Source organism: Macaca mulatta, chromosome 4 (assembly GCF_049350105.2).
Source record: "Macaca mulatta isolate MMU2019108-1 chromosome 4, T2T-MMU8v2.0, whole genome shotgun sequence".
NCBI lineage: Eukaryota > Metazoa > Chordata > Mammalia > Primates > Cercopithecidae > Macaca > Macaca mulatta.
In genome coordinates this window covers 146,669,658-146,696,475 of record NC_133409.1, presented here as the reverse complement: position 1 = coordinate 146,696,475, position 26,818 = coordinate 146,669,658, and the positions used below count along the sequence as shown (strand labels likewise).

The 26,818-nt window shown below is 41.0% G+C and overlaps 1 protein-coding gene and 1 long non-coding RNA gene across 10 annotated transcripts in view; both read right to left on the bottom strand.

The window, feature by feature from the left end:
* Positions 1-26,818, bottom strand: part of FKBP5 (FKBP prolyl isomerase 5) — a 162,384-nt gene that overhangs the window by 3,989 nt on the left and 131,577 nt on the right. For 8 of the 9 annotated variants that reach the window (XM_078000277.1, XM_078000278.1, XM_078000281.1 and 5 more), the window contains 4 exons: positions 20,477-20,633; positions 14,353-14,443; positions 10,355-10,438; positions 2,702-2,887 (listed from right to left, as the gene is read on the bottom strand). In XM_078000277.1, the coding sequence (XP_077856403.1) occupies positions 2,702-2,887; positions 10,355-10,438; positions 14,353-14,443; positions 20,477-20,633 (518 nt within the window). Of the gene's footprint in view, positions 1-2,701; positions 2,888-10,094; positions 10,439-14,352; positions 14,444-20,476; positions 20,634-26,818 lie in introns of those variants that run through there. The other variant, XM_078000282.1, reaches the window with a different exon arrangement.
* LOC144340431 (uncharacterized) lies at positions 11,880-14,128 on the bottom strand. The gene is made up of 2 exons (XR_013416538.1): positions 13,311-14,128; positions 11,880-12,123 (listed from the first exon to the last, which is right to left on the bottom strand). It is a non-coding gene; the product is annotated as an uncharacterized LOC144340431 (long non-coding RNA).

Genomic DNA, 26,818 nt, shown 5'->3' with positions numbered 1-26,818 from the left:
AACAGCTTACCAAAGTTCTCTTGCCAAAGGAGATGGAAAAAGTGTATTTAAAAAATGGGACTCAAGATAATTATATACTACTGATCAAAATTTACTACCCAAATTATTTTCTGCATTTAATGCAATTTCTAGAAAGATACCAAGGAGATTTGAGAGGGGGCTCTTGAGAAGTTCATTTTAAAGTTCATTGGAACAAGTAAGTGCCCAAGAATGGCTGAAAAAAAATGGGAAAAAAGAAAAAACTAAGAGGCATTGTCCTACCAGAGAAAAAGACAAACTTTAAAACTACTGAAATTAAGACAGTGTGGTTACTAGTATGTGGACAAACAGCTCAGTGAAACAGAACGAATCATTCAGAAACAGTCACGTGTCTGCATATAAAAACGTTTGAAAATGACAAGGGTGGTAATATGAATCAGTGGAGAGTTAACTTTAAAATAAATGGGGCCAGGACAGCAGCTATCCACGTAGAAAATAAGAGTTAAGGCTGAGTGCAGTAGCTCACGCCTGTAATCCCAGTACTTTGGGAGGCTGAAGCAGGTGGATCACCTGAGGTAAGGAGTTCAAGACCAGCCTGGCCAACATGGCGAAATCTTGTCTCTGTTGAAAATACAAAAATTAGCCAGGCATGGTGGCACGCGACTGTAATCCCAGCTAGTTGGGAGGCCGAGGCAGAATTGCTTGAACCAGGGAGGTGGAGGTTGGAGTGGGCCGAGATCATGCCACTGCACTCCAGCGTGGGTGACAGAGTAAGACTCTGTCTCCAAAAAAAAAAGTTAAATTCTAACCTCATATTGTAAGCATAAAAATAAATTCTAGATCAATCATATTTACATATAAAAAACCATAAAATGTTTCTATTGTTTTTTATTTTAAGATATTTAAAATCTAATTATTTTTTTGAGGCAGAGTCTCACTCTGTCGCCCCGGCTGGAGGGCAGTGCCTCAATCGCAGCTCACTGCAGCCTCTACCTCCTGGGCTCAGGCAATCCTCTCGCCTTAGCCTCCGAAAGTCTGGGGGTTACAGGTCACAGGTGTAAACCACTGTGCCTGGCCTCAGTTATTTTTATAATCTTGGTGTGGGGAAGTCTTTTCTAACTAGAAAGGAGAAGATAAATTTGACTACATAAACATTAAAACCTTCTTTAAAGAGAATGATATAATCAACAAAGCTAAAAGAAAATTGCTGGGGTGTGGTGGCTCACACCTGTAATCCCAGCACTTTGGGAAGCTGAGGCGGCAAATCACCTGAGGTCAGGAGTTCGAGACCAGCCGGGCCAACATGGTGAAACGCTGTCTCTACTAAAAATACAAAAACTAGCCAGGCGTGGTGGTGGGCATCTGTGGTCCCAGCTACTTGGGAGGCTGAGGCAGGAGAATCGCTTGAACTCGGGAGGTGGAGGCTGCAGTGAGCCAAGATTGTGCCATTGCACTCCAGCCTGGGTAACAGAGAAAGACTCCATCTCCAAAAGAAAAAAAAAAAAAAAAGGAGAACAGGCTTCCTATTGCCAAAAATAGGGTTAACAGTGATGCTATATGACTGCTTCTGTCAATAGAAGACAGACAAATAATGTAGTCAAGGCTGTGCTGGGTGTGATACCTCACAACTTTAATCCCAGCTCTTTGGAAGACACCCATCTCTACAAAAATAAACTTAAAAATTAGCAGGGGGTAGTGGCATGCACTTGTAATCCCAGCTACTCAGGAGGCTGAGGTGGGAGGACAGCTTGGGCCTGAGAGTTTGAGGCTGTAGTGCATTATGTTCATGCCTATGAATAGCCACTGCACACCAGCCTGGGCAAAATAGCAACACCTTGTCTCTAAAACAGAAACAAAACACACACACACACACATACACTCTCTCTCCACTGTGTATGAAAAAAATGAAAAAATATGTATAAAATTAACAACCGGTCTTGGGAGACAGGATGCGATAGGAAACACTGATCCACAAAATTAAAAAATAATCTCACAAAGAATGTACAAAATAGTTGCCTTGTTTTTCTTTTCCTTTTATGTCTACCTTTAAGATACATCCAATGATTAGTTTTTACTTTTACCCACAGTATAATATATACTGTTCACCCTGAGACCAGATACCTAAAATAGTATCAGCTGGTGTATATCAGAATGACACATAACGATACAGATGATAAACCATTGTTATTACTGTGTGTAAGCACTCAAAACCAAAGAGAGTATTAATAAGACAAATGTAAAAATGAAAAGGCTGCTGATGCTCTGTGGACCTTTCAAATTATTTATGCATATCAGTGAATAAATGATTATAATAAAAATTGACCTACATATATGCTTTATATGAACAGTTGCAGTCTGTTAAAGTCCAGAAAAGCTTAAGTTAAATCTGCTCTTATTAAACTGAACCTGAGAAGTTATACATCTACTCTGATATACATACTACAGTTATAAGGAAGGTCACGGATAAAATTATTTAATTTTAATCAAAACTTTTCTTCAGAATGCATTATGACAAACAGTCCTAGGTATCATAAAAGTCTGGCTATAATAAAAATCTTGCTCAATTTCCCAATTCATACTGAGAAACAAATAATCCTAAACATTCAAATAAACAAAACAAAATGAAAAATCCTTCAATCTTTGGCTGAGAGGAAGCAAAAGACAGAGATGGAGAAAAGATCTGGAATATCTCAAGTCTATCTCACAGGAGACACGGCGTTACCTTGTCACAGCATTCGACAGCTTTGGTGTATTCTCTAAGCTTCAGGTAGCACATGGCCAGGTTCAGAAAGGCAGCAAGCAGAAATGATTCAGAAGCTTTTGATTCCTTTTCTGATAAACCATATTCCATCTCTAACCAGGATACTATCTTCCCATACTGAATCACCGCCTGCATGTATTTGCCTCCCTAGGAGAAAAAAGTGTCATTATTTGTACTCGGTCTTCAGGGTGTACAAAAGAAAAGCAAATCCTTAAAGGGAAGCAACCCCTCCAGCAAACCCTGGTACAGCTGGTTTCTTTCTTTCCTTCTGGAGGTGGCTCTCCAGGTGCCTTTCCCACTCCCTTGGAGGCCTCGGTGGCCTGCGAGCTGGTTTGGGGCAGTGCCTGAGCACTGTCTAGTGCTTCTCTCCAGCATTTCCATCCATCCCTTTGGCGTAGTACAGCCAGAGTACTACGGTTGTACTATCCTTTGGTGTAGTAGAGCAAGGCTTCTGGGCTACGTTCTTTGATGCCAATATTCTTTGGTGTTTTTTTTTTTTTTTTTTTGAGACAAAGTCTCGACTGTCTCCAGGGCTGGAGTGCAATGGCATGATCTCAGCTCACTGCAACCTCCGCCTCCTGGGTTCAAGCGATTCTCCTGCCTCAGCCTCCTGAGTAGCTGGGACTACAGGTGGCCACCACCACGCCCAGCTAAGTTTTTCGTATTTTTAGTAGAGACAGGGTTTCACTATGTTGGCCAGGCTGGTCTCGAACTCCTGACCTCATGATCCGCCTGCCTTGGCCTCCCAAAGTGCTGGGATAACAGGCATGAGCCACTGCTCCTGGCCTATTCTTTAGTCTTTCAAAAGGACTGTGAGCAGTTTTAGACCATGCCATTAAAAAAAAGAAGAGGAAGTTACTTTTCTCTTCAGCACTTCACAGCAAATACTATATTCTGGCAAGTGCTAGTTCCAAACACAGCCAATCTTATTTGAACCAATCTCTGTTGCAACTACTAAACTCTTGTCATTCATAGTGCAAAAGTTGCTCTAGACAGTATGTAAATCAATAGGTGCAGCTGTGTTTCAGTTAAACTGTACTTACAAAAACAGGCAGAGACCAGATTTGGCCAGCAAACTGTAGTTTCTGACCCTTGATCTATAGGCAATGGGAATACGAATAGTTGGATAGTAGCATACAACATAAATCACAACTACAAAACAATATACATCAGAAAGGTCTTTCAGCTATGTGAGAAAAATCTTTCTCCTACTCATATTTTTGTTTTTACCTGATTAGAATTAGAATTCTAACAATTTTAACAATCACATCAATAAATTATATATACATATATATATGCATGCTCATATAAGAAACTCTGGGGGCCGGGCGCGGTGGCTCATACCTGTAATCCCAGCACTTTGGGAGGCCAAGGCCGGCGGATCACTTGAGGCCAGGAGTTCGAGACCAGCCTGGCCAACATGGTGAAACCTCTTCTCTATTAAAAATACAAAAATGAGCCAGGTGTGGTGGCACATGCCTGTAATTCCAGCTACTTAGGAGGCTGAGGCACGAGAATCGCTTGAACCCAGGAGGCAGAGGTTGCAGTGAGCTGAGATCATGCCACTTGCACTCCAGCTTGGGTGACAGAGCGAGACTCCTTCTCAAAAACAAAACAAAACAAAACCCCTCTAGGGCTGAGACAATGTGTTCACTGAGATTTAAGATGAATGAAAGAACTGGGGGATCGCTGGTAAACACGCAAATAGAAACAGGAGTGCAACTGGGGACTCTCCTTTGAGGAGGCGATAAGCTCAAAACCACAGAGGACACATCTTGCCAGATGGCAGAGGAGCAGCCAGACCTATTAGGACATTAAATTCAATGCCTGACCAACAGTGTTAAGACTATGTTACTAGGATTTACCACCGTCAAAGGAGCGTGTACATCTCACCGCCGCGTTGTCTCTCCCCACAAATACTCCAACCCTCCCCCAAGGACTCTGAGTAAGAGAAAAACCATACAGCAGGTGTAAAAGGATGCTCCTGTGACACAGGACTTAAAGCAGGTGACATAAGAAACGCGCTCTGCCTGTAGAAAGGAAGCCCCGGTGTAGATTTTCTGGTGATGAAGATAGGGCAGACCTGTTCCAGCTGGAGGGCCTGGGTGTGAATGAGGGCCAGGCTACATCCTCGAACATCCTTCTTCCCAAGTCACTCGCTTAGGAGAGAGGAGACTGGCACTAAAATCAAAGACTGTCACCCTCTCTGCCTCAGAAATGTGTGATACAGGTTATTCATAAGGACCCAGGGCATTTTATTATAAATGCTGAAATTCTTGAGGACATTAGATTTGCTATGGACTAAATTGTGTCCCCCATCCCAAATTCCTATGTTGAAGCCCTCACCCCCAATGTGACATCTGCAGATGGAGCATTTGGGGAGGGAATTAGGTTAGATGTGGTCATGAGGGTGGGGCCTCATGATGGGATTAGAGCCTTTACAAGAAGAAACACGGTGCTGGCTGCCCTCTGCCCTCTCTCCACTCACGGGCACATGGAAAGGCCACGTGAGGTCACAGCAAGAAGGGAGCTACAAGGAACCAGAGGAGAGGCCCTCCCCAGGCACTGACCCTGCTAACACCTTGATCTTGGACTTACAGTCTCCAGAAGTAAATTCCTGTTGTTGAAGCCAGCCAGTGTAGGTATTTTGCTGTGGCAGCCCAAGCTGACTAAGACAATACTTACATTTTGTCATAGCCTTAGACCTACCCCCTCCTTTTTTGGATGCTACAAAAAAATAAGAATAAAGTCCTCACCAGTTTCAGGTCGAAATTTTCTTTCTGTCACTGCCTATTCTCTTGCTGGTCTTTGAGGACAGGCAGCATTCTCCTCTCCCTTTTGGAATATTCAGGGTTTAGCACCAAGAGGTCTTTTTTTTTTTTTTTGAGACGGAGTCTCGCTCTGTCGCCCAGGTTGGAGTGCAGTGGCCGGATCTCAGCTCACTGCAAGCTCCACTTCCCAGGTTTACGCCATTCTCCTGCCTCAGCCTCCTGAGTAGCTGGGACTACAGGCGCCCGCCACCTCGCCCGGCTAGTTTTTTGTATTTTTAGTAGAGACGGGGTTTCACCGTGTTAGCCAGGATGGTCTCGATCTCCTGACCTCGTGATCCGCCCGTCTCGGCCTCCCAAAGTGCTGGGATTACAGGCTTGAGCCACCGCGCCCGGCCACCAAGAGGTCTTTAATAAAGGTTTGTTGAGTAAATATTGAAATCAAAGGAATGTAAGTATGGAAACAAAACTTTTTCTAAAGTGGTGTGGTGGCTCACGTCTGTAGTCCCAGCACTTCGGGAAGCTGAGGCAGGAGGATCTCTTGAGTCCAGGAGTTCGAAGCTGCAGTTAGCTATGCTTGTGCCACTGCACTCCAGCCTGGGTGATAGAGTAAGACCCTGTCTCTCTCTAGAAACAATACCAACAACAAAACCTTTTGCTATCATTGGGAGCAAAAACGTGTGGGTGGGAATGAAAGGTGCTGTTTCATTGAGATGAGATGGGAAGGACAGGCATTTCCCCTGTCATGCCTCATTTCTTCATCCTCTCTCCTCCTCCATCTCTAATGTACCTATTAACTTTTCTGATTATCTCCTAATACATTGTGTAGGGAAAGAAAAGAAGAGCCAGGGAGGACAAAAACCTAGATCGTATCATTTCAGTAAGTTCTGAATAATCAGAATGGTAGAAGGCTATGGTAAAACAAAACACAAAAAAACAGGTATTAGACTTCTTAATAGTCTCTTTACATTTATAGGGCATTTAAATTCTTTGAAAGCTCTTGCATATATATCATGTAACTTTATTTAGACTTGAACTTCCAATGAGCGAAAAATCTGTCTTGTACTCCCTGCTTCTGAGGTACTAAAGCAGTTCTCAACCAGGGGGTGATTTTGCCCCCCCAGGGAACACCTGGCAGGTCTGGAGGCATTTTTAGTTGTCATAACTGGGTAGGATGCTACTGGCATCTAATGGGCAGAGGCCAGGAATGCTGCTAAATATTCTACAATGCACAAGACAGCCCCACACAACGAGAATTATCCCACTCCAAATGTTGATAGTACCAAGGTTGAAAAATTCTGCACTAAGAGATAAAAGAGGGTGGACTCCTCTTAGGAATTTTTTAAAATCTCAAATTCTGGAGTCATAAATGGCTTGTTTCTAAATCACACTACTGGTATCTTGGAAGAGCAAGGGTGGTGAAAATATAGCAAAGCCCGATTTATCTGAAGAGTTCAGAGGTTGAACGATTCTCCTCAACTAGTTTGTTTTAGAAATGTTTCTTTCCAGGAGAAGCACAAGGGGGCGCAAGAATCCCACATCACTTCAGTGTCCTTAGCCTTCTTGCCACTCTGCTGCCAAGTCAGAAAAAAAAAAAAAACAAAACAAAACACTGACCAGGTGTGAGTTAATGCTCCTGTCCTGCAGAACACTGTCAGCTATGAGGGCAAAAACTGTGTCTGTTTAACTGGCTTGCACAATGCCTGGCTTAATATTATGCTGTTACCTGTACTTAATAATTATTTTCAGAACCAAATAAAGAGTTCTCTATTTTTCTTCTCTTTGGTAGTCAGAGGTTGAAATGAGGATTTTACATCTTCAATGGCAAAATCATTCCCACTTAAAAGCTGAGTACAATTTAACCCTACTCAGGAGAGAGGCTTTACCCATTTAGGTATAAACCAAACCAACAGATCAATGGAAACAGAATTCCAAGATGCAGATGGCATGAAATACAGATTTTTAGTTCAGCCCATCTCTGCTCTCACCTACACATCTGGACTCTGTGCAAATGCATAACATGCCGAGTCAGACACCCTGGAGCGACAAGGCCCAGGAGGGCAGTATGGCAGCTGGAAACCTTCCCCAAAGTTGGGAAGGGAATATGTACAGGAAACTATCTACTAACCATTTTGAAGCTAAAGCTAGGACTACTGCTGGGATCTTTTACCTATAATTATAAAGGTGCCTCCAGGGAAGTTTTTAGTGGTACAAAATGTTCAGAGACATTCTGGGAGAAAAATCTTAGGTCAGTGGTTTTGAACCTTTCATTAATTTTTCCCCAATGGACTAATGTTTTGAAAGATTTTGCCTATCAAATTCCATGCTAAAAATAATTTGTTCCGTATGTGTGACTGCTGATCCAGATTTTTATCCAAAGATTGGTAATTTTAAGAAGGTTCATAATAGTATCACTCTTGCAGTTGTGATGCTAATAAGCAACAAAGTTAAGTAACTGTACAGACACTTACTCATTGCTTTCCGCTACTGATTACTAATTCTGGCCATCTCTCTGTATATATTCAGAACACAGCTATATGACACATGGCTTCATAACATTATTTCATTACCAATAATGTTCTCCAAAATTCTGTATCATAGCAACCAATTAGAGCCTCTGAATAGCTGAGCTGCTTTACTACACTGAATCGATATGATTCTACTCAAAGGCCAAAAGCCTCAAATCTTCCCAAACTGTTAATATTCTACTTAGAAGTATTAAAAAATATGTAAAATATATAAAATACAGTTCAGGATTTTTACGGACTTCAGAAATATAGAAAATACCGTTAAGGACCCATGATCTTAAGAAATTTTGTAGAAACATTTTTCACTCTAGTGTATTACGTATTTGGATATACAAACAACCCATTTGGAATCTTACTTGAATAGTTTAGAAGTATCCATATACCTCAATTTGAATTAAAAACAGGCCGGGTGCGGTGGCTCACGCCTGTAATCCTAGCACTTTGGGAGGCCGAAGTGGGCATGAGGTCAGGAGATGGAAACCATCCTGGCCAACACGGTGAAACCCCATCTCTACTAAAAATACAAAAAATTAGCCGGGCATGGTGGCAGGTGCCTGTAGTCCCAGCTACTCGGGAGGCTGAGGCAGGAGAATGGCGTGAACCTGGGAGGTGGAACTTGCAGCGAGCCGAGATCGCGCCACTGCACTCCAGTCTGGGCTACAGAGCGAGACTCCGTCTCAAAAAAAAAAATAATAAAAAAATCAAAACAAAACAAAAAAACCTCCTTGTTCTTGAGAGTTTAGAAACTCACAGAAATTCAGGCTGGAAGGAAACTTGAGGAACATCTAACTCCCCTATTTTTCACTTGAAAATATAACCTCTTTGGACCTTAAATGACTTTAAAATAAAGCCCATTTTCCCCAATTCCGAGCTTATTCTATCATACCCCAATGCTTTCTGGTGATCCATAAAAGAGTTTAGTACACATAGTAAATAATGATAAAATAAGTATAAATATATAAATGTTATCTAAACCCATGATTTTAAATTTGTTTGAATACAACCTACAGTAAGAAATGTGCAATCCAGTACTTACTCATACACACGTAAAGTTTTATGCAACAAAACTGATCCTTATATTGCAATACACTTCCACAAAACTGATTTCACGACCCAATATTGTCTTGGCTCAAATTCTGAAAACACATGGTGCCCTCTGGCTGTGTTAATTTTGGGTTGATTATATATTCTTACATAATTCTCTAGTTGTTTCATTTGGATTAACATTGCCACCCCTCCCTCCTGACAAGGTTGTAACTTAATAATAGCATGGCTTATAGCAGATGCCCCATAAAGACTTGTTAAAGTACACTTATGCCTCACTGCTTTATACTGCTGAAAAACACTGCATGTATTGCAGTGGTAGAAAATGAAAGAAACCTTGACAAAACTCCCATTCTCCCTCTAATTCTCATCACTAAGCCCTTTCTGCTTGACATGGAGAAGGCATATATTTGGGGTGGGGAAGCAATGGGTAGAACACTGATTACAACAGAATAAAGTGCAGTTTCTTTTCTTCTTACATCTAGAGGTTTAAGATCTAAGTGAGAAAATATCACACTCCAGATGCTCCAAGAAGGGTTTTTGAGAAGCAATCTACGATGAATATCATTCAGGAATATCTGGAGATTCCTCACAAAAGCAAGTGTGCACGAATCATCTTGGCTGTGAGAAGCAGTCAATACTCTCCTGTCAGTTCTTTTTAAAATCTGTATATGTTCTCTTTCCCTTTGTCATATGCTCTAGTGACTTCATCAAGACAGTATAAAGGAAGATGGGCTGGGTGCAGTGGCTCACGCCTGTAATCTCAGCACTTTGGGAAGCTGAGGCGGGAGGACTGCTTGAGGCTAGAAGTTTGAGACCAGCCTGGGAAAGAAAAGGAGGCCCTGTCTCTCATACAAAAAAAAAGGAAGAAAAATGATGAGAAACTTACCCCTATGAATTCCATTCTTTGTTAATAATTATTCTATTCATTCTTTTTTCATTCCAAAAACACTTGTTGAGTGCCAAGTATGCACCAAGCAAGATGCTTTAGGAGTAAGTGATACTGTGGTGGGTGGGGATACCAGACCTGGTCTGCCTGTGTGGAAGGTTACAATCTAGAGCAGAATGTGTAAAAGAGGAATATGTACCTTTTTTTCCCCACATTATTCTTTTCTCACCATTTTTCATATTGAAAATGACAGATTTGTAAAAATTCCAGCTTATTCTTACCAAGCAGAGTGTTGATAAAATTCAGAGTAGGGAATATCAGCACAATTCACTGACACTTGAGTAAATTATTTGAGATGGAAAGGATTGTACAGGGACTCACACACCTTGAAGTATACGGTTCCCTTCTCTTTGACAATGGCAGCCTGCTCCAATTTTTCTTTGGTATCCATCTCCCAGGATTCTTTGGCCTGTGTGTAAATTTGTGACAATGGTTAGATGAACAGAGAGAAAAGCATCAGTTGAGCCCTATTAGAACAAAGAGCAGCTAATTCTAGAAGATACTCCAAACTGAAAACACTCTGGCTGTTGAAATTGTGTGTCAGTGCCAATTTACTGCTAGGCCAGTGCTTCTTTACACTGTTTTAAGAACTCACTTTCCATTATGACCAAGCTGCAGCTTGAACAATGTTGCTCAAGAGGGAGGAGCCGCAAAAACACAGCAAGGAACACACTCTGGTAAGCACTGCTACAAAGTGAATCTTTAGAAATATAAGGTGAAGACACAAAGTTAAGGTCATGCCTTATATCCTCCCTCTTGCAAGCCTCTCCACTAGGCTGTTTCTCTTAAGCCTCAGTTTTTCAACTCTAAAATGGGAACATGACTGTAGTCAAGTTGTAGTTTGTATATTCATACAGAATTTTCAAAATTCTGGGTCAGGTTGTCTTGTCACTCTAAAACAACCAGATATACTAATAATACTGCTAAATTGTATCAACTTGCAGATGTATACTGGGGGACTTCAAGCAAAATATAACTGGGAGTTAAAGCTCATGCAAAAATATCACTTTAGAGCCATAAATAAATGATTTCATTATCATATGCTAGCTTGTATTGTGTGTATTATTACTTCTACCATTACAGATACAAATCCAGAAATAACTGCACTTGCCATTTAAAAGCTGGATTTAGAAGGATCATAGAGTCAAGAGAACAATCTGGGATCCTTTAGGAAAAGTGACAGTGGGCGTGGTCAGTGCTATTTACTGCATATAAATTATGAAGTTTAAATGGGTAACTAAAATTCTCTCTATTCAAAAGATAAGGAGTGTGTGTTCCTGGTGTCACAGCCCCTGTTATCTTCTACTTTTATTATATTATTATTATTACTATTATTATTTTTTGAGATGGAGTTTCACTCTTGTTGCCCAGGCTGGACTGCAATGGCGTGATCTCAGGTCACCGCAACCTCCGCCTCCCAGGTTCAAGTGATTCTCCCGCCTCAGCCTCCAGAGTAGCTGGGATTACAGGCATGTGCCACCACGCCCCACTAATTTTTTGTATTTTTAGTCGAGACGAGGTTTCTCCATGTTGGTCAGGCTGGTCTCAAACTCCCAACCTCAGGTGATCTGCCCACCTCAGCCTCCTAAAGTGCTGGGATTACAGGCGTGAGCCACCGTGCCAGCGACTATCCTCTACTTTTTAAAAGTGAATAATGAAAGGGTTACTCGTCTTGCTGGCAACTCATATAATTCTGCTTCCTAATAATGTAGCTCAATTATTCAAAAACCTAGTTATGGTTCAATTCCAGGTTTTAGCACCCAAAAAAACAAAAACAAAGAACACCTAGTTAATAAGTCTCTTTGTATTTCTTAGGTTGGCTTCAGTCTTTATGGAATATAAGTATACTCTTTTATTTTTTCTTTTTCTGAGACACGATCTTGCTCTCGTCCAGGCTGCAGTGCAGTGGCACGATCATGGCTCACTGTAGCCTCGACTTCCCAGGCTCAAGCAATCAATCCTCCTGCCTCAGCCTCCCGAGTAGTTGGGACCACAGGCGTGTGTCACCATGTCCAGCTAATTTTTTTTTTTTTGTAGAGACAGGGCCTTACTATGTTGCTCAGGCTGGTCTCAAACTCCTGGGCTCAAGCCATCCTCCTATCTTGGCCTCCTGAGTAGTTGGGACTACAGAAACGTGCTACTACACCCAGGAAAATTTTAAATTTTTTTGTAGTGAGGGGGTGTCACTATGTTGCCCAAGCTGGTTTTGAACTCCTGGGCTCAAGTATTCCTGCCTCGGCCTCCCAAAGTGCTGGGATTATAGGTGTGAGCCACCATGCCTGGAATATAAGTATATTCTTTTTTTTTTTTTTTTTTTTTTTTGTCTCCCAGGCTGGAGTACAGTGGCACGATCTCAGCTCACAGTAACCTCCACCTCCTGGGTTCAAGCAATTCGCCTGCCTCAGCGTCCCGAATAGTTGGGATTACAGGCACCTGCCACCACGTCCAGCTAATTTTTGTATTTTTAGCATAGATGGGGTTTCACCCATCTATGCAGCCTGTTGGCCAGGCTGGTCTCGAACTCCTGACCTCAGGTGATCCACCCACCTCGGCCTCCCAAAGTGCTGGGCTTACAGGCATGAGCCACAGCACCTGGCCAGGCCTAGTCTATTCTTAACAAGGCAAAGGATTAAATCACATTGCCCCGAACAACATCACATACCTTCATGTGATTTCAAATATACCAAGCAGCAGTGCATGAATATACTCTTGGAGTGATGACAGAGCACAGGCTTGCTGTGGTGTCACTGGGAGAGTGCTCCTAAATAAGCAATGTCCACTGGGCGATGAGAGGGAAGGGGCAAGAGGCTGCTTTATAAAAATGGAAATAGTAAAGCCAGAGGTCTAAATAACCACATGCTAAAGATTATCTTCTCTCTCTTTAACAATAAAAAAAACACAATATGCAATGACGACAGCATTGGGGCATCAGTGCTGAGCTAGCAGGTTTTCAGAAGAGGTTACATGACAATCAGTGGTCAAACCAGAGCATATGTCTGTCTAGGGGAACATGAAATGGAAGGGGTATGATTAGGAATGTCACTGTTGGGGGTGAATCCCAAAGCAGGCCTCCCCTCACTTTCTTAACCCAAAGGTACAGGCCCATAGGACCAGGATTTCCTTTCTGAATCTAACAAAATATAAATGGTCACGTTTCCATTTATATTACTGTGCTTAAGGTGGCCAGGCACAGTGGCTCACACCTGTAATCCCAGCACTTTTGGAGGCCAAGGCAGGAGGATGGCTCGAGCCCAGGAGTTTGAAACCAGCCTGGGCAACACAGTGAGACCCCATGTCTACAAAAAATAAACAAAATTAGCTGGGCGTGGTGGCATGTGCCTGTAGTCCCAGCTACTTGGGAGGCTGAGGTCGGAGGATTGCTTGAGCCCAGGAAGTCGAGGCTGGAGTGAGCTATGATTGTGCTCACTGTATTCCAGCCTGGGTGACAGAGTGAGACCCTGTCTTGAAAAAAAAAGGAAAAAAAAAACAACAAAAAAATCCTTAATGTACAGAAAGTGGAGGTAGCACTGTGCAGGAATAAAGAAGGAACACAAATGCAGTCCTTGAGAAGCTCCACAAAGGGCAGGGCTTTGGAAATGCCAGGGGCATGTGGCCGAAGACGACAGCATACCTAGCTCAGGTATATGCTGTGTGTGTCCAGTTCAGCTGCTGCTGGGAGCCTCCAGAGTGAAACTGAGATGAAAATATGTTCAAGGAGTCATACTGTTTCTGGAATCCAAGGCAACTGACAAATTCTCTCTCATCTCTACTTGGAGAAGTATGAAAAAAAAAAAAGACTTCGGGTTAGCCGGTTTCTTTCTCGTATCCCTGGTCACACAGCCTAGAGGCCTTCGAGGACTTGCAGTTGGGATAACAACTTGAAGTCACAGTGCAGGCCCCTTCATGACTCCTGTGAAGGGTACAATCCGTTCAGCTCTGAAAAGCTGCACCCCACTCCCCCAAGGAGCCACTTGGCAGAACGTGAACCTTTCTGTCCTCAACCCAGGAAAAAAAAAGTACAAAAAGAACAAGTCTAGGAACAAATAAGGGAACAAGTCTTGGATTCTACCCAAAAAAGTTTAAAAAAAAAAAAAAAAAGCTGACACATAGGAACAAAATAAGAACACGGAGCTCCTTCGTTGTATATCAGCTGTGCTATGTCAGTTGTCCTATTCTTCAGCAGTAGTGTTGGAGGCAAGAGACAAACTTGATAATGAATAAACACCATCTATCTATACCACCTACTAAAATAAGATACTGATTTATAGGAAGTGGATGGAGAAGAAATCTACCATGATTTTAAGGAAGTTGGTATTTTCTCACCTTTTCGAAGCTCTTAAGTGTAACTTCATATATAAGCTCAGCATTAGGTTCAATGCCAAATTTAGGCTTCCCTGCCTCTCCAAAACCATATCTGAAATGGAGAGTAAAAAATAAAACTTCAAAAGAATTGGTGTATTTCCAGGCACTTCCTTCAGTATTTTGAGGCATCAACAGAGCTATCATTTGCAAGCTACATATGTCAGAGACCCTGAAGACAAACCAGATGTTGACCGGAAGATACAGTGTGAAGTATCTTCACTGCTACAGTTTTCTTAGAAACCAGGCTAGTTTAGTTTTCTTTTTTCCTTCACATTCACATGTAATGCAACACCTGTACTCCTTGGGGCAGCTTGATTCATGGGATTTTAAATGTCACTGCCTTTTTCTCTACTTGATTTTATATCTAGTGGTTTTTTTTTTCTTTTTATAAAATGGCCATGATTTAGCTGCCAGGAATTTTCCCCTAAGTTTTATCAGCAGAAAGGACAGAGAGGACACAGTCACTGTAATTGTTAGAGTGGTACTCGCTGGAAGGATGTTTTAATAAGCTTTTAACTTTAAAGTGCTGTCACCTTCTAGTAGTATCACTTCCAGTCACGTAAGTGAAGGGGAAAGGCTCACACATCAGGAGAGAAAAGTTTTCACACTATTTAAGTTTTGTAAAAGCACATGAAGAAACACAAATAACATAATGATATACTCAAAAATAGCTGTCCTAGCAAGTTCTGACACCTCCTCTAGAGACATATTCTTATGGCTTGTAGCTATTAGAGTGTAGGATTCTATACCTTTTAGCCAAAACTTACTGAAAAAAATAACTGAGGACATACAAATTTGCTTTTTTGGGATCATGTAAGATCTCCAGCAAATTAAATGTATTCCGGAAGCAGATATTTACTAGAATGGGAGCTGCAGCAGAGCTCTGTCTGGTTCGACTGTTTCCCAGTGTTTAGAACAAGGCCTAGCATATTAGTCAAGTGTTCACCGGAATATATTCTGTTCCCATTTGTTGCAAGTCAAGCTGTTCTTTAATATATAAAACGGTATTACAAAAACTTAGTAAACTCAAGCTTTCAGGGTACAGGTTGAAAGATGTCAAAACCGAGTTATCTAATACCTCCAGTTTTCTCTGGGGCAAAGGGACTAGAGTGGGAACACTCAAATTTTGTTGCTTACACCACTTTATTTACCCTTTGCCTGAATTTTCCAGGAATAAAAATGCTTACTCACTCACCTCCACTGCTACACAGAAAATGGAAGCTGGAGCCAGAAAGAGGAATAGAGATACGAGAGCTGCTGGGAATGAGGAGCTGGGCAAAGGGTATCTTCCGCAAAGACATAAAAAAGGACATGATTACCAATGACCAATTTTAAGAAGTGATGCCTAATTTTCTACTTTGAGATCTTAGATGTATATATCTACTATCTTGTTTCTGCCATCTGATAAATTAAAAAAAAAAAAATCCTTAACTACCCAGGTAGGTAGGTGAGTCCTTGCTAAGCACATGTTTACTGACAGCATGTTATATTTGGAGTCTTGTGCTAAGCAGTTGCAAATACAACAAATGATCTGGCATTTGCCTTAGACCAGTGGATCTCAACCAGGGTGATTTTAACTCCTCTTCCCTCCAGGAAACCTTTGGCAATGTCCAGAAATAATATGGGTTGTCACAACTATGGGGGTGCTACTGGTGCTGGATATTCTACAATGCACAAGACAGCCCCCTATGACCACGAATTAGCAAGCCCAAAGTGTCAACAGTGCTGAGGATGAGAAAATCTGCCTTAGAGGAAGGTGGGTGGGGAGTGTGGGGTTGAATGAAGAGAGGCACCAAGTGTCCTATTATTGATGGGATGAAAGAAGACTAAAGAAAAATATTATTTCTACACTCTATCCCAGGTTAAAATGAAGGGATTCAGTCAAGATACATGTGGCGCACATGATCTTGCAGAGGTGAAAGCCCACGGCAAGATATTCTGGCAGCACCTATCCTGACTTCCATATTACACAGAAAGTTGTCAGCCTGGGTAAAGAAGGAACCAGGGCACTCAACTCATCTGACTGAAAAACAAAACACCACAAGAGGAATCCCAGGACCCAACCAAAAAATAATCTAGACTACAGTAACAAAAGGAATTCAGTGTTAATGCCCTTGAATTAAGTTTCCTCCAGAGATCAGAGATACAAATAATGACTTTTAATGACCATTAAGCCTTAATGTGCATATAAGAAGCACTTGGACTACAAGCTCTTATCAATCGCTCCATTTTTACAGATAAAGAAACAGAAGCTCAGCGATAAGTGCTTCCTGAGAAGTCACACAAAGAGGCAGTGGTAGAGCCAGGGTTTAAATTCAGACCCCGTGTGTCCCCAGAAAATCAGGTTTTTTTTGACTCATACTGCCTCATAACTAGACACTATGGCTCTTGGTAGCCGTTTTTTGTTTTTTTGTTTTTGTTTTTTTTTGAGACAAGGGTTTCACTCTGTCACCCCAGGCATCGTGCAGTGGTACGATCTCAGCTCACTGCAACCTCCGCCTCCTGGGTTCAAGTGATTCTCCTGCCTCAGCCTCCTGAGGAGCTGGGATTACAAGCATGTGCCCCCATGCCCAGCTAATTTTTGTGTTTTTAGTAGAGACGGGGTTTCACCATGTTGGCCAGGCTGGTCTTGAACTCCTGACCTCAAGTGATCCTCCTGCCTTGGCCTCCCAAAGTGCTGGGATTACAGGTGTGAGCCACCTTGCCCGACCAATAGCCTATGTTTTTGTTTGGAGTTCATGCATGACAGAAACATAAGGAAAGGAAGGAAAAAAAGTTAAAACTATATACACTTTACCTAAAACAAAAAAGATTTATTAGTCTCAGTATTTAAAACAATACAAAGGGAAGATATTGTCCCAATGAGGAGAAAGAAAAATGGATTGTCTGGAAATGTTTTATGAATTTCTTACTATGAAGACATTCTAGGCCGGGCGTGGTGGCTCACACCCATAATCCCAAGCACTTTGGGAGGCTGAGGCTGGAGGACTGCTTGAGCCCAGGAGTTTGAGATCAGCCTGGACAACTTAGTAAGACCCTGTTTCTACAAAATGAAAAAAATTAGCCAGGCAGGGTGGAGCATGCCTATAGCCTCAGCTACCTGGGAGCTTGAGGTGGGAGGATCCCTTGAGCCCAGGAGTTCGAGGCTACCGATTATGCCACTGTACTCCAGCCTAGGCGACAGAGTGAGACCCTGTCTCGGAGGGTGGGCGAGGGAAAGAAAGAAAACATTCTTTCCAAGAGTCTATCAGAGTATCAGAGTCAAAGAGAAGGTCTGTCTTGGAAATTTTCTGGAGAATGAAATACAGATAACACTAAGAGCTATTTGCAGATTTTTTCTGCAACAGCCATACTTATAGCAACATTTAGCTACAATGTTTTATGAAAGTGGGAACCTGAATAAAAGAAGTAAATTCACTGCATGCACTGAAAACATGCTTAGCATGTAGGGGTTTTCTACACACACACAGGGTATGCATATAAGTACATATATACACACACACACATATATAGCATGTAGGGGTTTTCTACATATATATGTAGTACTACATAATGCATATGCAGCAGTCTCGTATTACAGAGAATGCACTTCACATAATTCTTCAACATACCAACACCTTGAACAAAAATAATGTTCCTTTCTAAATATGCTAAACTATTTCCATAAAACACATGAAAAATTTTTATACCTAGAAATTTATGAAAACCTATTGACAACTTTTATGCCTGAAAAGATCTGAAAAATCGATCTCATGTTAAACAGGATTTCCTTTTTCTTGTGGTCCGAGGGTAAAATGGAAGAGAAGGCAAGCTGTCACAATACCAACAAAAGCTCACACACCGCGGGCTCACTTGTGCCCTACATGTGCAGGATTTCATTTAGCTCTCCATAACTTTATGAGGTGGATACTGTCATCCCTATTTACAGAGGGGAAACTGAGGCTTAGGAGGGTTAAGTGCCTTGGCCAAGTGCACAGAGCAGGGTCTAGCCACTAATGAGACAACAAACAGTTTAAATCTGAAAAGAACTGTTTGCGTTAAAAAATATAAAGACAATTTCTATTTTTCTTTGCCATTACACTTGAGACATCTGTCCCCACAACTGCCTTGTCAGCCAGGCTAAAATGTAATGTATATAAACTGGTTCATATAACATTACATTGTCATAATACATACAGAATTTATCCTAAGGAAGCTTAAATTTTGAAAACATACATTACACATAAATCCACCTCTCTGAGTTTAAAACTACTGTAATTTTGAAATGCTGATTAAAAATAATCAGATATGGCCTGGCGCAGTGGCTGTAATCAATCCCAGCACTTTGGGAGGGTGAGGCAGGCGGATCACTTGAGTCCAGGAGTTGGAGACCAGCCTGGGCAACATGGCAAAACCCTGTCTCCACAAAAAATACAAAAAGTAGCTGGGTGTGGCGGTGCACACCTGTAGTCCCAGCTACTCCAGAGACTGAAGTGGAAGGATCATCTGAGCCCTGGAGGCTGAGGTTGCAGTGAGCCGTGATTGTGCCACTGCACTCCAGCCTGGGCGACAGAGTGAGATCCTGTTACAAAAAAAAAAAAGTAATTAGAGATTATTTAGATATGGAAGAGATAGCTTTTTCTATGCTCTATCTGAATTTTAAGAAGTATCTGACAGAAACAGAATTAGTTTTACCTAAGAATAAACTACAAATATAGAGTAAATATTAATATAAATAAGACACATTGAAGTGGCGGCTACAGTTAGTGGAAAGAGGAACCAGGTAGAGAAAAAGAAGGCATTATACAAAGGGTGCCTCAGTGAGGGCTATAAAGAGTTCAAGGTAGAGCATTTTGGAAGGATTTTCAAGTGGTAGTTGCATGGCTAAAACATCACCTCAAAAATATGATCATGGGCTGGGCATAGTGGCTCACACCTGTAATCCCAGCACTTTGGGAGGCCGAAGTGGGAAGATCACTTGAAGTCAGGTGTTCGAGACCAGCCTGGCCAACATAGTGAAACCCCGTCTCTACTTAAAATACAATTAGACGGGCATGGTGGTGGGTGCCTGTAATCTTCAGCCTCAGCTACTTGGGAAGCTGAGGCAGGAGAATTACTTGAACCCGGAGGTAGAGGTTGCAGTGAACCAAGATCATGCCACTGCACTCTAGCCTGGGTGGCAGAGCAAGACTCCGTCTCAAAAAATATATATATATGATTATGGATCAAGTGCTGGGGCAAAGGTAAACTGCCGTTGGATTACTACAGAGTCTACAAAATGACACCACCAAAGGCATAACATCACCTACTGGCAAGTGCAGGTCATCAAGATTCTCAGTAACTCAGAATCCCACTGTCTGAAATCCATGGAGCCAGGGGCAGGATACACTAGATAAGCAGATGCACTCTCATGCAGACAAAATCAAAACACCCTGGGTTCTCTCAGGGGTCTGTTTCTCAAGACAGAAGGGTTGGATTCATGGTATAATTTTAGATCTAAAAATAATACTAAACATGTTTTCATAAGAGAGACTGTCAGTGTCTGATGGCTCTAAGCTTGGAAGTGCTAATGGATATCCTTATGATGGGAAAAATTTAGGCAAAAAATGAGTCATCTCCGTTGCCTTTAGATCCAGGAAGAATGTGCTTTTTTTTTTTTTTTTTTCCAAAGACTCTGTATAAGACCAAGTGACACAAGTTCAAGTGGTAGTAAATCATCCAAATGCTTCTTTGATCCCAACCCCCATGTTTTCCTGCCTCTTGCCTAGTTTAGAGAAAAGGAAAGAGGGGGTGAGAGAACCACATATGAGAAGAGTCCATAACTGCCTGTCTTGGCAATAATGCAGGCAAGACAAATCATTACAAAAGCAAAAAGTGCCTGTAAGTCCTATTCTGAACATATATCAATCAAGTAAACATGCTCACAAACCTCTATGATATTGTAAGGTCCATTAATTTATGTGATGACTAACTGCAGCCTGATTTAATTGTTTCCGCTGTTGGATTAACTTCACTGAAAATGCCAAAACACTGAATGAAAAAGCAAGCATATTCCTGTCCTTTAGGTGACTTCCTAAACTGTGTTCCAAACTGGTATGCTGCTTACCTTGGTCCAAGATATAAAATACACTGTTCTTCCCGCTGCATTTTCTCCAGAGCTTTGTCAATTCCAATTGGAATGTCGTGGTCTTCTCCTTCACCCACAGTGAATGCCACATCTCTGCAGTCAAACATCCTTTCACCACAGCGGCCTTCCAGGTGGACTGAGGGCAAGGAGACAGGAGTCAACAGAGCTGCTTCTTAGGACTGGCTAATTCAGTGATGTGATAAATGAGCGCCGACAATGTAGCAAATACCATTTCCCCTTTCTCATTTCATCAAGAGACATACACAGTATGTCTTGGTGAAGCTTAGTCTACCCAGTCTGAAAGTTTAGGAGCAACCATATTTCTGTTTTGGGTTAAACTTGTAATTACTGATATTTGTATCAATAAGACAGCTTAGTAGGTAACAAACCAGAAACATAGGTTTATTCTAAGCCTACTATGTGACAGAAGTTTCCTCACCTATAACACAACGTCAAGACATGCTGGATTATTTAATAAATAGTTATCAAATGCCACAAATTTAATATCAAATATATAATGGCTTAAACACCTGTAACTGCATCTTGGCTTCAGATGCCAAAAAACCAAACTAAATGGCTATTTCTCCAATGATATACAAAGGTTAAATGAATACAGATGCTCCTTCTTCTTTAAGAGTCCTAATCTCATTCACAAATATATCTGAATAACAATGGTAAATCCAAAGACAACAACATCAATAACTATCTTAGCTATATCCCTTACTGGAAATAATAAAGTGTGAAAGAATCAAGAGTCTACTATAACTTCACAAATCAAATTACTTAATAACCTCCCCTGAAATGTTAGGAGGTCAATTTTGGGAGGCCTAATTCCTTGTTCCACCCCAATTTACCAAGCTCATTACCAGGGTAATTTCATATTAAAATAAGAGGCTTTTTATCTTAAGACAAAATAGGAAAAATGCATACAGATATCTATTTTTTCTTGATCAGTTAAACTGTTTTTTGAGACAGAGTCTTGCTCTGTCTCACCTAGGCTGGAGTGCAGTGGCACAATATCAGCTCACTGCAGCCTCCACCTCCTGGGTTCAAGCAATTCTCCTGTCTCAGCCTCTGAAGTAGCTGGGATTACAGGTGTGTGCCACCACACCCGGTTAGTTTCGTATTTTTAGGGTTTCACCACGTTGCCCAGGCTGGTCTCAAACTCCTGACCCTCAGGTGATCCACCTGCCTCAGCCTCCCAAAGTGCTGGGATTTCAGGCGTGAGCCACCACGTCTGGCCTAGACTCTTCATTTCTAGGAAAAACAATACTCTGAAACTTTACAACTACTTTGAATATTAAGGGTATTTATTCTTTCTATTTAAGTTTTTGATGTAATAAGAAAAATGGATGGCTGGTAATATAGCATAACAGTCATCAAGCAATATGGTAATTTGGATTTCATAAGAAAATCCTGACTGGGCGCGGTGCCTCACACCTGTAATCCCAGCACTTTGGGAGGCCGAGGCAGGCGAATCACCTGAGGTCAGGAGTTTGAGACTAGCCTGGCCAACATGGCAAAACCCCATCTTTACTAAAAATACAAAAAATAGCCAGATGTGGTAGCACGTGCCTGTAATCCCAGCTACTGGGGAGGCTGAGGCACGAGAATCACTTGAGCCTGGGAGGCGGAAGTTGCAGTGAGCCGAGATCATGCTACTGCACTCTAGCCTCCAGCCTGGGCAACACAGGGAGACTCTGTCTAAAAAAAAAAAAAAAAAAAAAAAAAAGAAAGAGAAAATCCCTTTATTTCTACTTCTGTAATATAACAGCCTATATTCAAAATTAGAGATTTCCTAAAATGCTTCTAACACTGGCTGATCTACTTTAGATCAATGACTTGTAGAGAGACTAAAAATCACTCGTTCTGTTATACTCATTTCATGCCCAATAAGATAACTATTATCTTCCAAATAAAAATTCAAATCTAACTCATTCTACTTTTGAACTACATGATCTCAATGAAGCTCTAAAATTCTATGATTCTATGACCTGGTAATATCACTCTCAATATCAATATAGCCCAGAAACCAGCTTCAAATCGAATTCCTGCAGTTAATCATTTAATTGAATTACCTCTAGCCCAGGTCTGAGAAATGAGAAAAACTGAAAAATGAACAGGAATGGTGTAGACACTAGGTGCCAGAATGTCCACAGGACATTTATGCTCTAAAGCTTTCTAACCTTTTCTTCTTCCTTTTGATTTGCTAAATCTTCTCTGTATTGTTCCAAATATGTACTGCCGAAGTGAGTACTCACTATCCTTTTTTAACTCACCAGTATTAATACCACCTTGACGTGTTCCCCTTGCAGACACAAAATGGGGTCTAGGAAACTTGGGTCAAACTAGAAAGGGCCTAACTCTTGAGTCAGCTCCTCCAAACAAGGGCTAGAGCTGGAGTGTCTGGGTAGAGCTGGCATACGGCATTTTAGTTTATGTCCCATAGTCATAAATGCTGGTAATTCCTTCTGTTATACTTACTTTTAGAATGCTCTAGATAAAATTAACTTGTGGCAAATTGAAAGTTCATTCTGGATTGGAAAACATTTAAAAAATAAATTCAACTTTAAAATTTTCAAATACAGTCATGCTTCACTTAAGGATGGGGATACATTCTGAGAGATGTGTCATCAGGTATTCTCATCATTGTGGGAGCATCTTAGAATGTTCTTACACAAATCAAGATGGAGCAGCCTACTATAACCTAGGCTAAGTGGTATAGCGTATTGCTCCTGGGCTACAAATCGGTATAGCATGTTACTGTACTGAATATGGTAGGTAACTGTAACACGATGATAAGTATTTGCATATCTAAACATTGAGAAAGTAGAGTAAAAATAAGGAATTATAATTTCATAGGACCACTGTCCGATGTGCAATCTGCTGTTAAACAAAATGTTACGCAGCATATGACTGTACATGCATACTAGAGAGGTTCTACAAGGAGTCTGAGGTTTAAGATATTTTTATTGAATTTGCTGAGGGTGGTGACGCACACCTGTAAGTCCCACCTACTCAGGAGGCTGAGGTGGGAGGACTGCTTGAACCTAGGAGTTCGAGGCTGCATTGAGTTATTATTGCGGGAACTGCAATCCAGCCTGGGTGACAGAGTGAGACCCTGTCTCCATTAAAAAAAAAAAAGATATTTTTACTGGAGTAAAAATGGATGTTTCTAAAGAGGTTACGAGTTCTAAATATTTAAAACTCTGCCCAAGAAATTTAGACTAATAACATTTTTCATTTAAAAAAAAAAAAGATTTGCTGAGCAAAGTAAATTTCAGCTCACGTATTGTGGAATGTCTCAAGCATAGAGATTTATTGTCCTAGTAGCTCACAACTTAGTTGACAGATTTTTTTTGTCTGAAGTTTATTGTTGGAAGTATCATCTTCCTCCCTTAAGGAGAGTACATTTAGTGGGGGAGGAAATTATCAGTACATTTGTTGTGGCTTTTGGTTGATCGAGTTTGAATGTTTTCAAAACAGGAAATCCAGAGACTCTGCAAGGATTCCTGCCTGTGCGTTAGTTTCCTAGGCTGTTTTTCAGCTTGATGTATGTACTTGATATTAAAATTATATAAGCAATCTCAGAAGTTCTCTTTAGATGTGATAACCCATCATTAGTGAGGGAAAAAGACTGGCTACTAATAAACATGTTGGGAAAGATAAATGAAGTAACTGTGCCAAAAAAAAAAGTCAAACTGTAACAAAGGCATAATTAAGAAAGCAAAACATTCATTGTAGCTCGTCTTTCTCAGAGAGACAATAAATGACAGAACTAGTGTCTGATGCTGTAATAGGACAGTAAACATTTGTGGTAGCTCTTATAAATATTTTCTACTTTACATGTGGACTAATCTTTTTTTTCTTCTTCCTGGTAAATCTAACCCTTCAAAATTGGACCCTGTAGTACTATAAAATCTTAAACGGATACACATCCAGATACATACACCCCAGTTTATATAAAAAAACCAAAACCATCACTTTGTAATACTGATAATATTCGGAATGTCAGAGTAAAAGGAGGTATCACAGCCTCATGGTGAATACAGCCCATTGATTCTCTACATCTACAAGCAGCAAAGGGCATTGCTGGGTTAACTGGTTTCTAAACTTGGAACACTGATGTGACAAGTTCTACAAGACTGCTGACAAGAACTCACATACTACTTGGAGCCACGAAAGACTGCTGATTGCCACAGTCAGGGGCCCCACTTGCGGTAACAGATGCAGATGTGACTAGTTCCTATAGCTCCACTTATTCTTTTTAATGTTATCTTTAAAACTGCTACCAAAAAAGCCAAAACAAAACAAAAACCATGGCAGCTCTGGCTGTGGAAGACCTGTGGTTGCTTTTTGACCTGGCATCTTTTAGTGCAAATACTAACTTAATAAATATTTAATAATAACCATCATGACTCACTGGGAGTGCAGCCTCTAGGGCTCAGGAGGTCTGTTGCTAATCCCAAGCAGCATGATTTACGGGAAGTAAATCATCTATGACGTGCCCAAAGAGAATAAAAGTACATACAGGATGCTTCTACTTAGGGCTTTTTTGGTAGAGAAAGAAATAAACAAGTTAAAAAGAGACAACGTTTTTTTCCTGACTTAAAGACTATGTAACTTAAAGGGGGAGGGAGGTCCTCCAAATCCCCACAAACTCAAACCAAACCAAATTACCCAAGCTTAGCTGCGCAATCGGAGTGTAACCACATCAAGCGAGCTGCAAAACATCACTTAAACTGGAGCTCTGACTTATTGTTCTCTTACTGCCCTAGAGCAATTTTGTTTTGAAGAGCACAGAACACCCTGTTCTGAATGTGGCTGGCACATGAACTCGATGTGCTGACAGCAATTTGTACTCCGATTAAAATAGGGGGGAAAAAAGGAAAGAGAGTGCACAGCAGTAACAAAAATGAAATGCAAGAACCCCTAAACCATGCAATTTGTATTTTAGGAAGCAAAACTGAGAAAGAGGCTCCATAACTTAAAAAACAAAAAAAACCCAAAAAGCTGTAAATGCTCCAGCCTAAAGACATTAGCTCTGGTAAGTGTCTATTTTTCCTTTTCTAATTATAGTAGTTGGTGTCTGATAGCTTTGCACTCATTCTCAAAACAATTACTGGGTCATGGGGATCTGAATGGGAATGTTGTAATGGCATTACTACTAGACAAGACTGGTTATGTGGCCAGAGAAAACCAGGTTGTGACAGGTTACTCCCACTGAGCAAAGGTTTTCTCTGTTGGTTAATTCATGCCAAGTGAGCTTCTCTCTGCCTGTGTCTCCTGCCTAATAGAGCATGGTATCCAAGAGAGTAGGATCTTAATAACCCCCTGAAAAAGCAAGCAGAGATGGCTTTCTAAAAGCAGGAGAATAAGAGAAACACTTCCATCATGCATGGTGGTCAGATTTCCCCTAAACTGTCCCCCTTCCTCCTCTGCACCGTTTTGTATTATTTAGGATGAACACACACCACTGTAAGATTGCTTCTGGAACTGACGGACAGATGCTAGATGCTAACACGCATGAAACCTGGCTCCTGGAACTGAGTAACATTTATGCAAATGATTTCTTTTCCTTAGTCTAAACAAGAAGTACACATCTAGCAACAAATTCTCCACGAACACCAGCCCTTACCAGTCTTCCCTTCACACCACTATAGCACTTGCGTTAGACCTGGATTCCAGTCCCATTCTGGCACTTTGATTATGACTTTGGGCAAGGTAATTAAAGTGATTTGAAGCTCAGTTTCTTCACTGATAGAATGTGCATAATATACTAGCTAAATGATAATTGTGGAGAGGATTAAATTAGATACTGAATTACAGCTTTTAATCTAGCACCTGATATTCATTCATTCATTCATTCATTCATATGTTAGGGTGTCTATCATGTGAAAACGCTATCGTAAAGTGTGGATATACAGAGATGAACTACATGAATGTTAGCTGTAATTATTTTCCTCCACCTAGTGGTAAATTATACCAGATTAAACATGTTTGAGAGCTCTGTGTAAGAAAACATTTAATGGCTCAACACAGAAAGCTGTCAAAGTATGAATAAAATTCTTAGTAGGCAAAGGCAGTATCTTGTACTTCTTTTGTGCCTCACAATACCCAGCACAGAGTTCAGGGCCAGCAAGTAAATATTTATTTAGTGACTAATCTTAAAATAGGGCATTAAGGACAGGGTGGTAATTTTCACTAATTTATATAAATTTTCCTTTTTGACTCTATTAGTATTCCTATTTTAATAAATTCTAGGAAGCTATACAAATTCTATATTGACATGGAACCTTTGTTTTTTAATACTATTCTAAA